This window comes from Athene cunicularia (assembly GCF_003259725.1).
Source record: "Athene cunicularia isolate RWA chromosome 21 unlocalized genomic scaffold, athCun1 chr21_part1, whole genome shotgun sequence".
In the NCBI taxonomy this organism is placed as follows: domain Eukaryota; kingdom Metazoa; phylum Chordata; class Aves; order Strigiformes; family Strigidae; genus Athene; species Athene cunicularia.
The window spans coordinates 7,474,427-7,489,943 of NW_020799127.1; the positions used below are offsets into that span (position 1 = coordinate 7,474,427).

Here is a 15,517-nt window from a genome sequence, read left to right on the forward strand (position 1 = left end):
CCCCAGCACCTCACGGGCGGGAAAACGAGACCCCGGGGGGCGAAGGGACGTTGTGAGGGGCCGTGCCCGGTGCCCGGTGCCCGGTGCCCGGCCCGCCCGCAGCCCGAGGCTCGGGGATGCCCGCACACCCTCTCTCTTCCCGGTGCAACGTGCGAGGGCAAGGCACTGCTGACTCGAGCCTCATGTAGAGGCGTATCGAGCAGCCATACGTGTCTCCCCTCGAGACAAAAACCTAGATTTCAATTCCCTGCGGTTCCGGCTGTTTTGTGACTCGGGTACGTACCACAGGATCCGTGAGACGTAAGGGGAAGGGCCTTGGCAAACGTAAATCTATTAATCAAAAGTACTTTCTATGTTTGGGAGTCAGGCATGAATTTTCCTGAGTTTGCCCTTGCTGTGACCTTTCTTGACAAGTCTCTCGGCTCTAAATTTCCAAAGAATTTGGTGGTTAGGCATGCCTCTATTTTTGTCTCGCGTTGGGAGGGCTGGGGTTTGATATTTCGTAGCTGTGTATTCTCTGCGGTGGAAAACAGCACTGCAGGGGCTCCCAAGGGACGCAAACCCAGTGAGGCTATTAAATACTAATTCTGAATATCTTTGCTTTCACTGAAATCTTTGTCTCGTGTCCTTTAACCCCAGGGACCGCAGGGAAATCAGCTATGCGAACTACTCAAGAAAGAATAACTTGCTGGGTTTATTAATTAGATTTTTATTTATTTTTGCGCTGTTAAAAGTGTCTGCAGCTTCTGAAGTTCAGGATAATTTCTGGCACGGGTTATACAATCGGTGCAGCTCACACACAACATGTCATTTCATCCTCCAAGGACAGTAACGAATTCACATTCTCCCCTGGTGGTAGGGTACCAAAGAGTAAATATAATTTGTACACCTGCCTTTAATGAAAGACTTTTATAAATATTTCTCGTAAAATCGACAACACAGCCGTAACTTTTTTTCCTATAAGGATATAAAAATGAGCTTTTGCCTTTATAAAAGGCAGACATATCCTGAACCTCACAAACAGTACTCTGACTTTGTGAGCAAGACATCCTGAGGAATTTCCTCTACGTAGTCTAAGTTATGGTTTAACCATTTTTCAGAGCATGCTCAGTACAGTCTATAAATATTATAGAACCCGTTATGGCACCCGCAGGAAAGCTAGGTTTTCAAATGTGTCCCGTTAGACCAGCTGCTCTGCTTGAGACACCTTAACCCCCCCTCCCCGGCTACAGCTGCAGCCAGGCAGTGTGGGTGTGGATATCTGGGACACTCAGGAGTCTCAAGCGGGGCAGGTCAGAGGAAAGGGCTCCTCCTGAACGGACACTTCTGAAAATGCTAGCCTGAACATCTTAGAAGTTACTGCTTTCTCAACAGATGTACACATTCAACCTCACTAAGGTTAAGAACAGTCGGTGTTCCTCTCTGAACATCGCCTCTCAGTCCTCCTAGCTGGAGGATTACATCTCACATTCTTTTAGAATAACTTTCTCTCCACGTGGTGGGATCTTTTCAGTCCTTCTGCAAGAAGGGAAGCAGATATCCAAGCATAGTAATGCTCTGCAAAAGGAAAAAATTCTTCCCTACTCGTGAGAGGAGTGCGGGGACTTGTATAGCAAGTCACGATCTCCTCTGGAATATGAGCAAATGTCCAGGAACGCGTAAGCGTACTCTTGGCCTACCAAGGCCTCCAGAGGCTGCAGGAGGGTTTCAGTGCCGCTTGTTTTGCAGGGGGCTGGTGGGTGGAAGTGGGTGCAGAAGAAGAACCAGTGTCTTTAGGCACTGCTTGTGACCTCTGGAAATGGCAGATCAGCTTCATCCGTGTTTCTGTGTTTGCCGAATGGAGAGACAGAAATTGCAGAGCTTCTTTGAGGCACCAGGCGTACCCTTCACAATAATCCTGCTGTAGGCTTTTGGCAGATGCTGCAAAAGCTGAAAGGGCAGAAGAGGAGAGAAGTGTTACACAGAGAGACTCAGGCTGGAGTTTTGCCTAAAAGTAAGGGCAGTAAGTGTGATCGGGGGTGTGCTCACCTCGGCTGTATTTCAGGTAGCTGACGGTCATCTCCAGGATGTCGGCTTTCTCCAGCTTGGAGTTGGGCTGGTGTCTCTGAAATTCCTTTTCCAACAGCAGTTTCAGTTGCTCAATGCTGCTGTTAATCCGATCACGCCGCAGTTTCTCTACAATGGGTTTCCTGAGCTGGAACACAAAATGGGAAGAGGACAGTCAGCAGTGAGGCTTTCCCCTTCCCATCTCTATATAACCTGCTGCCAAGGGGCTTCGGCCCTTCTCAGCTCTTTGCCCTCGCGGTCACAGGGACAGCAGATACTTACTCTGTTCTTCTCTTTGGGCGTTAGGATTTCCAGGGAGAGAGCACTGGGTGCCATGATCCCAAGTGCTGGTTTCAGCTCGGAGCTTGCTGGTTAGCAGGTGGAGAAGGGAGCCAGGAGTTCCTCTATTTATACGTGGTGGCTGCATACAAATGTATGGGTCCTAAGCAACTTTGAGTTTCCCACAGTCGATAGCCAATCCACGCCTGCCCCGGGACAATAGAGAAAGCATCTATTACAGCATGGCAAATTGACTGTGAATTGCCTGGGGATAATACCCCGCTCCCAAAGGAGCAGGTGGACTGGGCAGTGTGTGACACAATAGGGCTTGACATTACGGCGCTGGGGTAGGAACGTGGGAAAGCGTTTGCCGTCATTATAATCAAACTTCTGCCTGATGTTGGGAATGTCAACATCTCAATGTGCTGCCTTTTCCCAGGCTGCGGTGAAATTAAGCACAGAAGACTGATCCCAGGAAGAGATAATGCTCTGTGCCCATGACCAAAAGAGAGGTTGAAAAAGAAAAGATGCAGAATTAGAGGGACTAAACCCTTTCATTGACATTAAACCATGCTTAGATGAATACAGTACCAGATAATTTTCAGGCAACTAGAGACTAAAATCGAGGGAAGAACCCTTAAAACAATTTGTGCCAAGTAGTTAGCTTGAAATATTTTCCTCTCTAAATAGAGCGCCTCTATAAGTGATATTCAGAGCAATTCCTTGCTTTTGTTTGGGTAATCTGGGCTTTCCTATGGCAGCCCGTGACATGTAACGATTATGATGCCTTTCCCAAACATGTCCTATTTAATTTCATGCCACTTTGCAAATGCCTCACTGTTCCCTTGGTCCTGAGACTCTACGTGAAGCCCCTAAATATATTTTCTCTTTACGGATGATATGCAGTGAAAAGTCAATTCTTGTCCATTACTCTGCTTGTATTATCCCACTTGCAGGAGGTAAATACGGGTGCTAGGATGTGCTGTGACTGTTCATTCTTGGGCTTTCTCAGTATATGTGCCATGTGTATTGCAATGAACGCAGGTAATGAAGTGGAAAGGACCAGATAGGATCCAGGATTAAAGCTGCCTTTTTGAGATATGTTTTTTCAGGCTACTCTAGGTTGCCTACTCAGGTCTGCTTCCCTCCCCCCGAGCACAATCCAAAGCTAGTCACTCTGTCAGTCAGGCTTGTGTGAGGCCTCATATTGACAAATTCCCAGTTATGCTTTATGGTATATCTGTTTCAGCTGCAGTATGTGGAGCTCTGTGGGTTTAAGGGTAGTCATGCATGGGCGTCATTTCCTTTTTCCTTAATGCATGTTCCGTGGTCAGGGGCTAGAACAGGGAGTAAAGCTAAATTGTTGCTAAGAGGTTAGCAGGTGGAGGGTGTTCGCTTTTGAATACCTGTTTCTTACACCAACAACATTCATGAAACCCCTATTTCCTGTGTCTGCCTTTCAAAACCAGAGAGGAAACCTTTCATTTCACTGTCAGCTGCAGTCAGCCTGTTTCACCTGCCCTCAGCATCCCTCTTGATAAGGGCCAACACCCCTCTCTGTGGGTACATAGATAGCAACGTGTTCCAGCACACGTGGGGTTGTTGCACAGAAGGGCATGATCCTGCAAAGATGATCCTGTAACTAGTTATTAACCTGAAGCTTACAACCCTCCTTTTAACTTCCTGGCTTCTCATGGCAGTGATTTTCATAGGTCAGGCATTCTCCCCTCCTCCCTTCCCAGCCCAAAGACACTTTACGTTTAGATGGATCACTTAGGGTGTAACAATTTTAATTGTGGATGGTTGTCAAAAACCTATAATTGAACAGGGAGCATGGGTCCTATTCAAAATCAGTTCCCTGAATTATTTTGGCAGCTTGTAATCAGCAGTATTGCTCACAGCCAGGGCAATCTCTGGCTGCATGTGTTTGTGCCATTATTGGAGCCTGAAGTCAAGCCCGGGGCTTTGTGCATCTCTTTCAGGGGTTGCATGAGATGGAACGGACAGCAGGTCCTGCCACGCACGCCGTGGGAAGGAATATGTTTGCAGCAGGTACAGGGAAATGGGAAGGGCAGCTTTGACCCAATTTTCAGTTCTGGAAATATGAAATGAGTGGTTTTCAATAATGCCATCCTATCCCCAGCACAATGCCCCTGGACTCCAAAGGGCTAAACCAACTCCCACTGATTAAAGCATTATCCCTTCCTTTAAGTGCTGGGCAGATGGTGCAGCAGGCGTGAGCTTTCTTCTCAGGACCCACAGAGGCACACTTCTTTTGTTGACAGTTTAACACTGTGAATGGGGCAATGTGGGAAATCCTCCGAACTGTGGACTTGCACCATCTGATGTGAATGGTGAACCAGGCATGCTGCCTTGCAGCGAGCACACAAAACAACAGCCCTCTGCGCTCACAAACTCCCAGCTTCTCTCCCCCTCTCCCTGTCAGTTCAAAAGATACAGCAAATCTTCCATTCCCCCCTTGCCTGCCTCACCTACCCTCTGTATACTGTTGATGGACAAAAGAGAAAAAAAAAAAATAGTCCCGCTCCATCTCGTTCGATTATTAAGGCCTGAAAACTTAATTACAACAATATTTCCCAACTGATGTTTCAGGATAATAAATAATCTAGACTAAGGCTGTCCCTAGAATCTATTTGTATGGAACTTGTGCAATATGCACGTCCTGCAAGGATTTCAGTAAGGAAAAAAGATCGTGTGCTGTAGGCAGTCCTGTTGCTCTCTGTTAAAAGTCTGTAACTAGTTTGCCCAGTTTGGGCTTTTTAAAAATTCCGCTGTTAGCACAATTATCTGGCTGAAACACATTTGTGATCCGAATCCTCGTCACTGTCCTTCGTATCCATGGGAGGAGTTTGTGCCCCTCTGACTGTCGCTGCAGAGCCAGAGTGAAAGATTGATTGTCCGAGGCTCAGAAGCATGGGTTTCCCTGTTTTTGGAATGAGGGATTGCAAGAAACAAATCCCCCAAATTGCCAAACATGTGGAGATGACTAAACAATGTGACACAATTCCCTTCTTTGGAGGATGGTGTGAAATCTGGACCCGCTCTGGAGAGATGACAGCTCTGCTGTGGACAAAGAGGCTTCTTTCTCTCTCAGTGGCCTTGTGTCTCTGTAAATCACAGCGGTCATGAGTTGCATCATGGAGATGCAAAATCACATGTGGAACCAGGGAGGTGGCTCCACTCTCACTCGGTAGAAAAACTGAGGAGTGCAAGGGGAAACAGACGTGCAAACAGTGGTCAGTGTACGTACAGCCCTTGCACACCGGGCAGCAGTCCTAGCTTTTCCTAAGGCAAGAACCCCTGTGTTAATTGTCTCCAGCTCTAGATGTTCACCATTTGACCCTGAGCTACGGCGTGTGATCTGTGTGCCATAGATTGCTCGAAGTGGAGGAACAGCCACAGAGGATCCGGGAAGGGTAACGGACCAACTGCAAGGCTATCGCCTGTGTTCATTAGAGTCCATAAATCAAACCAGCTGGGGGACCGCTAGCCTCAGAAATTGATACTGGGCCACGGAGCTTTCTTCTGGTGTGTAGGTGGTGATTTCAGCCCAGGTGCAGACTTACTACACACACTGTTTTCACTAAAGCTGCTACTACTTGTAATAGCAACAGCTTGCTTAGCCCATCTGATACTTGGCTTTCCATGGAGGGGAGCCCAGTGTATTGCACTGCAGCAACAAGTCTGGAGGAAGGTAGACTGTCAGAAAAGAGTCCAGAAAACCAGACTTTCATTGTCTGTGTTAGGCAGATTTAACAAGCAGCGCTTCTGTACGTCTGTGGCTGTACTTAGAGCATGCAACTTGATGGCCTAGAGCTTTCCTTTCTATATCACTTTCAGGGCATTTTTATTTTAGACCATTTCCTACATTCATGTCAGCCTGTCTCACAAATGCCATTGATGGTGTTTTTTTTAAAGAAATAATTACGATTTTTATTTTTTCTGTGCCTTCCTTAAATGGTTTAAAATCTTTCTGACAACGCCTCTCAAGACACCTATTTAGTGTCAAAGAGCATAATGTTCCCAAGTTTTAAAAGGGCTCTCACATAATACTGATCGATCAATGTGCTCCTTGGGAAAATAGCTCTCCAGATGGTCTATCGGGACAGGAATTGCTGGTCATCACAATGCAGAGCCAAAAAGCGTCACTAATGTGGGCTGTTGTGAGGCACGCTTCCTTTGTGGGCCCTCTGAATGTCATAAATAGGGAAGAAAGTGTGGGAAACTCTGAGAAACTCAGGCCCACACTCTGAGGTTAATAGGCGCTTTGTCAGGAGAGTATTCCTGGGATGTGGGATCAGCATAATAAACAACATCTTCCCTAAGGGTGGGAATGTGTTGGAGCAGGGGAGAGTCACCCCAGGGGACAGAGGAGCAATAAGAAGCTTTGCATTCAATTATTAAAAGTGATAATAATTAATAAATTGTAAACATAACCTTTGCTGTGCTAAGATTGGTGAAAGCAGAGATCTGGCTTTTAGCTCTCAGGTAATTGGTAAACTAAAGCCCAGAGGGGCAAGGCTTGGGCTGGCAGAAAACCAGAAGCGATGTGCACTTGCACCAGCCGTGGATCTGACTCCCTGGAGCAAATGGGGGCTTTCTGGTGGGGTTTGGGTTCTCCCCCCTGCCCAGAAAGGAAGTGCTGACGGTTCCTCTCCCTTACACTGCTCTGCAGACAGTAGGTCTGAACCCCGTGTACGCTAACAGCTAGGCAGGATCAAGTCCCCGCTGCAGCCAGAGGAATGTAATACAGCCTCAGCGTAAGTGAGACTCAGAGCCCATGGTTTGAGCGACAGTAGCTGTGTCTCCCCAGAGACGTGCCAGTACAGGCGGCAGGAGCTCTGGCCTTAGAAGACTGACTGTGATCTCACAGGAGTTTTGCACAGTTGTCACTTCTGTGGCCCGTTCCCGTGTTAGCTTAGAGCTAGAGGGACTGGGTTCAGATCCAACAGTCTTCTGTTTGTGCAGCTCTTCTTTGGTTTCCTTTTCTCTTTTCCGTTTTAAGCTGACTGCAGTGATGCTGCCAGCTGTGATGGTCACACCGGGGTTTACTTGGGGGGTAACACGTTACCTGCACAAGACACCCGTCCACATAATAGCAGCAGACTTCTCCGTGCCACGTGTGACCCTCTTCCCAGTCCCTGTGGTGCGTAGTCAGGTTGCGGTGTGCTTTGGGGTACGTTGCATTTTGTCTGAGTCTGAACTCCCCAAAACTTCCTATCCACAAACTGCCTTAATTAGGCTTGATTTAAAAACGCACAGGCGCGGATGAACAGCTTGAATTTTGCTGGGATTCAGAAGCTTGTTACTAATTGACAAAGACAAGTTGAGCACAGCAAGGTGAAAGGACTTTTTCAAGATCGCTAAGCAACCATAAAATCTAAAAATATCTACCAAATTACTTAGTAGTTCATTAGGAAGAATAAATCTATCTGCAGGATTGGTGTCAGCCCCTGATGAACTGCAGAACTGTACCAACAACCCACCTTGTATTGCACTGGCAGACAGCCGAAGAGCACTCAACCAGTTCCAGTGTTCAGGGTAAAATAATAACCAGCAGCATCCCTGCCACCGTAATGAGGTAGAGCAATATGTTGTTGGCCTGGCTAGCTGTTTTTTTGGGCCTTTCCTTACAGCAGAGGGTTTCATCACAGAGCAAGTGAGGACTGGCCAGGTACAGCTAGCAGGGTTTGGATGCAGTTTGGCCTTGTCAGCTTAGTAGATCTGCGTTTGCTTAACTAAGCGGCCGCTTGGCAAGATCAGATATTCTAGGTTTCCTTTTGTTTAAGGAAAAAAAGCCTGTGCTAGAAAAAAATCTTTTCAAGGGCATCTCTCCCAGGGAATCTGAGGAGAGTTGAAATTGTTGACCAATGGTGTTTCATGCTGTTACTGTATCTCTGGCAGAAGGAGAGGGTTCCCTGCCATATATCCAAATCGATGTGTTACTGTGGTTAGATGATGTTTTTGTGAACGGATTATTTGTGCAGATTTATTTTCTTGGAAGAGAAGGGAAAGTAAAAGGTCAATATTCCCCACTGAGCCATGAATGGGAATTCTTCTAAGGCGAAGTGAGTGAATGTTACCAGGGAAAGTGCTGTGTTTTGGAGAGGCTGTTGGTATTTAAGGTGCTCTAGGGCGGCTTTAGGATTCCCTTCTCGTGCTTTTCTTCCTGCTTCCCCAAATACCTTCTGAATCCCTTTTTGCTGGTTCACCTCACCCACTCCCTCTGTAGCTGTGTGGGAGGAGGACAGGCACATCCCTTACAATATGTGCTCCTCTTCCTCACATCACCAGAGTGCAGCTGAATTAATCCTCAGGAGAGAGGACTCACGCGGCTGGTACAGAGAGAATTGCAGCAGAGTCTAACAGGGCTCGAGCTGAGCCTGCGCACAGACCTGTGCAGTGCCTCTCCCTGCGGCTCACGGGAAGCCCGGCTGCTTAGTTTGGGTCACTCAGCTGGTGCAAGCCAAGGAGGCAGGTGGTTGTAAATCTCCGTGTAAGAGGATATGCTGGATTTGTTTTCTGAATTGAGGTGGGGTAAAAAACTCAAGGGGGGATCATTTAAAAGATACTTGGCAAAGAGACCATCTCTACAGCAGGCGGAGTAGAAACAAACTCGAAAGCCTGGTGGAGTGTGGCTGTTTTCCCAACTCTGAGGCACAGGCCCTATTCATGGCATGTTTAGGACCCTCAGGTGGATGTAAAAGAAAAAGAATAAAATGATTGGAGAAGAGTATGGGGAAAAAAATTAGGAGAGGAAACGCTTTTTCAATCTGTTCACTGTCAAATTATGTTTACTTGTAGCCATATACAGGCACACGTCACTTGAGAAAGCAGCTCTCTTATTGCCAAACCAAATTCATGTTTAGGTCAGAGAAAGACAACAAAACCTAGTTCACCCCATTGTGGGTAGTCTCAGAGAGGAAGGTAAGATCCCCGAGCAGAGTCAGGTGCCGAGCTCTTTGGAAGTTATTAGGAATTTTCACATTGCTACCACCTAAATGGGCAGGAAGCGTTAAGTCTGAACCCAGGTTGGTGGGCAAATTAATGGGGAAGGGGGGGGGGGATAAATTAGTGTTTTGTTGAAGTCTGAATAGGCTGCTATCAGGTATCTGGGTCTACACCTCCCAATATGTCACTTCATTTTTACGTCCATGTTAATTTTTGATAACTTTTCTATTGGTTGCTGCTTTGCAGGATCTGAGATCCTGTTCTGCCAAATGAATTTCACAAATATAAATTATGTACTGGAACGAAGCACTCGGCAATATGACACCTCCTGAGAGCTTCCTCACTGCAGGAGGAGTCTACGTGCAACACTTAGTCCAGGATTATTAGCCATTTTAATAATTTCAAACTAAAGGATTAATGACTAAAACCACTTTTATTGTATTGTACAGTGAAGACACCAAAGTTGAACATCACACAGGATGAATACATCACAACTTTATAAAAGCTTTTTAAGCTCTTTAGCATGTTCAGTGAATGATTATGAAGTACTTATTGCCTCCCTTTCTCCCTCTTTTCCTTAAGGTATATCACAGGTATATCCTTTACAAAAGGCATCAATTACCCCTCAAGTGAGAGTAGCGCATACTGACATTAAGAGATTTTTCCCTGGAGCTACCTGTTATCGTAACTTTCTGTAAGAAGGTATATACCAAAAATAGCATAGGACCTTCAGAAGAATCAGCATTTCTTAATGTCTTTCACACAGAAGGTAAAGGCTCGATACTCTCTTTATGATACAAAATACATTCCTCAAAGTGCTCCTTCTATAGAAAGGTCAATACATTATCTAGAGACAATGGAGCACTTGAACCAGTGACCCAGGGAGTTAGAAAGATTTCCACTGACAGCCACAGACTCAACAGCCTTGCCAAGCAAAAGTGTGATGGAAACCGAAGGGCATTTGGCGCTCTAAATCACCGCAGAACTTGGTCCTCTCTTTGGCTAGGAGCCACCAATAAAAGCAGCAAATTTGCTGCAAGATACACACACAGTCCTTCACTATGAAGGGAAACTACTCAGCGACCCTCATTTCTTGTGACAGAAAAACAGTAACTGCCCCCCTCCCGCCTTTGGAAAGCAATGTTTCCTACTTCAAAGAGGAACTATTAAATCACAGGTCCCTCTAGGTTTTGGAGCAAAACACAAGGAATAGAGCAAAGTTCAGCAGGTCTACCAGGGTCTCCAGATGGTAGGAGCGGCAGGAACAGTCTTCTGGGCAGGTTGCTTCCTGGCAAACAGACAGGGTGACAGAGGCGAACTACGCAGGGCGGGAGAGTACACGGCATCTGCCCCCATCTGAGCTTTGCAGAAGTGCTTGATGAGCTGCACCTGAGTTTCCTTCTTGGGTTCATAGTAGGACAGAAAATGCATAGCTTCCCTGAGGCACCGCAGGTATCCGCTGTTAAAGTCCTGCTCTAGATTCTTGTGAACGAATGCTGGAAAAGAAAGAAACAAGCAAATGCAGTGGGTTAAGATCATGACCAGAGCATGGGACAGTGGTGATTCATGCGTTAGGTTGCTTTCAAGAGCCTGAGTCCACGAGCCTTGCTCATGTGAGGAGGCCCGGTGTGGTAGAGCCCCCCGGGGCTGTGTGGGAGGGCAGAGGCCCGCGGGAGCAGGCTCTACGCCGTGGGCAGTACGTGCTCTGCACTCACTTTGGTCCTGCAGCTGGCTCTGCTGCTTCAGGTAGCTGACGGCCACTTCCAGGATGTCGGCTTTCTCCAGCTTGGAGTTGGGCTGGTGTCTCTGAAACTCCTTCTCCAGCAGCAGTTTCAGCTGCTCGATGCTGCTGTTAATCCGGTCACGCCGCATTTTCTCCACCACCGGCTTCCTCAGCTGTAAAAGAGATGGAGCAGAATGTTGAGGATTTTCTGAGACCTGACCTAATTTCCCCTTCTGATGCCCCAAAACACACATGTTCAAAGATGCTTCCTTTTGGTAGGAGATGCTGCCTACCTGTTCCCTGCTCAATTTAATTTTTAAAAACCTATATAGTCTCCTTTATCTCTTTGACCTATTTGCCTTCCCCCAGACCAGTTTCTCCCTCCTTATCTCATGTAGGGTTTATTTGATAGAGGCAGACCATTGCGTAGAGCGCAGGCCAGCCTTTCCAATCCTGTCAAGGGCTCTACTTACTTTATTTTTTTCTTTTGGCAGCAGCTTCTCCTCCATGTGGAGCAGGAGAGTGTTACTGGGAGCCATTCTTGGCGCTCTCAGTCCTGGGCACAGACCCCCACGTCGGGTCGTTGTGCTGAGCGTCTGCCTATGCTCTGGCAGCTCCCAACTGCCGCTATTTATACGTCGGGGAGCTTCAGCAGATATGTGAGTCTGGGGATCGCTGGTGTTTCCCACAGCCGTTCAGCCAATCCAGGCACACAGCTGAACAATAGAGGAAGCATCTATTAGTGCATGGTACATTGATTGCAAATGCCCCGGAGAGAATAACCTTCTGCCCACGCTGGCTGGTGGAGTGTGCAGCGTGGCTCTTCGGGGCTGCCCAGGGAGCTGGGAAAACACTGACCCTCCAGCTGGTTGTCTGGGATCAATTGCATTCCTGAGTCCCTGCATGTGCTAGTCACATTCGTGGCGCGGAGGAGGCACGCTTCTGGGGAAAGGCGGGAAAAGAAGAAGGGGAGCGCTGTTGGGGTTAAAGCCAACAGCCCCAAGGACAGCTCTGCTGGCTAGAGAGGGCGCTTGGTTTGCCGGAGTGAGGGTGTATTTGCACTTGTCCACACAGTCATTTCACTTTTAATGGGTGAGGCAAAGTGTTACCAGTGTGAAACGGGTTTGTTTGCGTGACATTTCCAACTGCTGTGGAGGATCCACAGTCAGGGAGGCGGGATGTTGGATAGACAGGGTGAGCAAGTAGGAAATGGGAAGCAAACAGAAATGGTAACCTCTGTTTCTCTCTTCCCCTGAACACACCGGGGTCTGCGAGCCCATTGCACCCCTGTTCCCATTGCCTTCGTGAAGGACAGCCACACACCTCCCAGCAGAACTGGGCCCATGCCCTGTCACCGCTGTAGCTCTTTCTGTTCCCTTTTCTACTCTCTTTCTTTCATACAGATATTTATAAGAGTGGTGGTTAAGGTGGACTAAAGAATAGCCTCAGAGTCAGCCCAGAAGCCCTAAGCCTTGGGAACTCAGAGGCAGGTTGTGACTGGGATTTAGTAGCCGAGACCCATCTTTGGATATAAAAATTTTGTGTCAGTAAAAATGAAGCAAACATTATTTCTTTTGTGGCAAAGGCAATAAGAAGAACGAAGCTGTGTGGATGCTTTAGGTCAGTTCTGATTTTGTATTACGAGAAAAATCTCTGCCTGGATACAGTCCTTGAGGCAGAACCGAATATAACCCAGAGCCTACCTGAGACAAGCTGTGCTGCATCCGAGGGTCCAGCCTGTAGAGCCTGAGGCAGAGGTGAGCTCCTCTTCTCCCAGAGCTCCGCTTGTGTGCAGGAGCGTGGCTGAGAATCTGGAAGTGGAAATGGTGGAGGGAAGCGTGTGGGGAGGTAAGAAAGCCCAAGACAATTTCTTACTTGAAAATCCTGAAGTGCAGTTGAGTTTAATGGGCAGTTGACAGGAAGGAGGGAGGTGTCACTGAAACAGCCAGCTTCGTGGTTTTCATTGTATGGGCCTGAATGGGCTTAGCTCTTTGTGAAGGGCAGATGTTGTCCTTGGAGGCCTTTATTCCCTGCGTTGTGGGAAAGCCAGGAGACAAGACATCTCAGGAACACTTTGAAGCAGTCAAAGGATTATGATACAAAATAAGATACAGCTCAGAGACTATGCCCTAGCTTCTGCCAGCTATACTAAGGTGTTGCCCTTTTTCCTGCGTCCTTTGGCTGGCCTTCTTCCAGAAGCTGGTGTCCTGTGTTACCCCTTTCCTAGGAAGGGAGCGATGGTGGCAGGCCTTGAAGCTAGGAGCTGACAGGTAGGCATGTACCAAGCTGGTTGAAGAGACTCTTCAGTGTCAAAACCCATCTTTTTCCCAACTCCTGAGAAGCAGCCCTGACCTTTATTGCTGTATTATAACTGATAGCCAGATGGTCTTTTGGGAGTTGGATTCTTTCCCTTTAAATCATTCAGGCTCAAGCACCGTCACTAATGTCGTGAGTAGTTGCAAGGCACACTTCTATTGTCCCAACAAGAAATGTTATCAATAGGGGAAAAGTATGGGAAACGCAGAGAAATTCAAACCCACACAGCCTGGTGCTAATAACTCCTTTGTGGAGCCTGCACTTCTGTCAAGGCACGATGAACTCACACGGCTTTTTCACCGAGGAAGGCTGAAAGGTGCCTGTTTGCCGGCCGGGCGGGGGTTTCTCAGAGCTCTGTGTTTACCAGGAGAAAGGGGCAACGTGGGGCAAGGGGGCAGAGATACTGGTGTGCACCCACTGGGGTGGCCAGCAGGAATAAGCGAGCTCAGCTGCAGCCCTGGCTGTCCCAGGGGCTGCTGGTTTGCTTCACCGTGCCTCAGTTTGCCCTTCTGGGAAATGGGAGTGGTGCTGACAAACTCTTTCACTGAGCCCTCTTGGAATCGGGAGCCGAGGCCGTGTCTGAGGTGCGGGGCCTTGCAGGGTTTGTCCGGTGTGCAAGCTCAGTCTAGCCAGCTTTCATCTCTTGCCCGGGCCAGCCCACGGTCAGCACGGCTGGAAAGGCTTGTTGCCCCAGGTGAAACAGGAGGCTTTTTGGGACCAAGCTAGCTCTGACCTCACTTTCACAGCTGATGTGCTAGTGGCAGCACCACCGAGGAAGACGGTAGCAATGAGAACACCTTCCACGGTCCCGAGGAGACCTGTGCTGGCACATCTGTGTGGAAATTATCTTTGAATGTTTGATGAAACTGTTGGGTCTGTATGTTGTGCCACACTCACACCTTACCACTGCTGGGTGGATGTGTCCTAATGTTTAAGATTTTTGAATTTTAGCAGCACAAACCTCTGCTGTATTACCACATCCCCTCGTCATCCTCATACTCTTGTGACTTGCTCTGTGGAGGTTTCTTGGACAGGGTTTGCAAAGACAGGGTACTGCTTGTTCGAGGTGAACCCTAATGATCCTCTGGCAGTTTTTAACTTATGAGCCACTGCTTGATTTGGTGTCACGGATGAAGATCCCTTCTCCCAGCCCCCCTAACCCTGCCTACCATGTTCTGCTCGGGGGGGGGGGGGGGGTTTCAATGATATTACATTCTACACAGTAAATAGTTTAAAAACTTGTTTGGCATGGGAGGCGATATGTAAAGAGATTATCCTGCAAGACTTGCTAATCAGGATTGGCTTCCTCCACTCAAGTCAAGCGTAATTCTGCTTGTGTGAACCAACAGAGTGGAAGTGTAGTGAAATCTGCATCCTCTAGGGGAAAAAGTTATGTTGTTATTAGACTTACTCTATAAAATATTCCATTAGATGTCATTAGCACGGCATTATCTTGCCTCCTTTAGACACTAGAACCCTGGCAAAAAGGGGTCTTTTATTACTGTAAAGCACATTCTTCACAGGTTTAACCTTTTTAAATTAATTTTCTTGAGATCCAGAATGCTTAATATACTGCCATTCCCAGGTGCGTTAAGTGAAGGGAAGTGGACTTTGATCGTTAAGTTACGTATGAGACAATTTGATCTGCGTTTTCAGGGTTGTTAGAGGCAAACGCAATTTCTATAGCTGCTTGTGTGGGTGACCCTGAAATAGTCATGCACCAATGACATAGTCTTTCCACAGTGAGTATTACAAATAATTAAAAATTAAGGAGAATTTATTATTTTTCTGCCCAGCTGAAATTCCCACAAGTCACCTCTCGGCATATTCAAGAGTGCACAAGAGGGATTTATTATTTCCTGGTATATTGACTCTGAAAGGTCTGGGGATTACAGCTGCTTTGCACATGAATAGCTGGAGTGTGTTGTACAAAAGGCATGGTCTGTGGGATAATGGGGTTGGATGTGGGAAAGCGCTGACCCTGGGGGAGAGCAGGCTGGTGCCTGATGGCAGGAATCAATTATGTCTCAAAGGAACACATTGCCCTGGGAGCAGGCTTTGCGGGAGCCACCATGTTACGTGTTTACCACCCTCCTCCCCCAAAAACCCATATAAACCAACCACGGAATAGATTCTATCCTTCCGCTTCTACCAGGGGACGCAGCTACACCTTGCTCTGTG

General features: G+C 47.5%; 1 protein-coding gene across 3 annotated transcripts; it reads right to left on the bottom strand.

Moving 5' to 3' along the window:
* Nucleotides 1-695: 695 nt before the first annotated feature.
* Nucleotides 696-11,615, bottom strand: HES5 (hes family bHLH transcription factor 5). 3 transcript variants are annotated; one of them, XM_026862887.1, is made up of 3 exons: nt 11,494-11,615; nt 11,013-11,193; nt 696-1,929 (listed from the first exon to the last, which is right to left on the bottom strand). In XM_026862887.1, the coding sequence occupies exons 1-3, from the start codon at nt 11,557-11,559 to the stop codon at nt 1,676-1,678; spliced, it is 501 nt and encodes a 166-aa protein (XP_026718688.1). In that variant the 5' UTR covers nt 11,560-11,615; the 3' UTR covers nt 696-1,675. The 3 variants fall into 3 exon arrangements, with proteins under 3 accessions (XP_026718688.1, XP_026718687.1, XP_026718685.1); XM_026862886.1 differs by lacking the exons at nt 11,013-11,193; nt 11,494-11,615 and adding exons at nt 2,029-2,194; nt 2,329-2,747; XM_026862884.1 differs by lacking the exon at nt 696-1,929 and adding an exon at nt 9,712-10,793.
* Between the last annotated feature and the right edge of the window lie 3,902 nt (nt 11,616-15,517).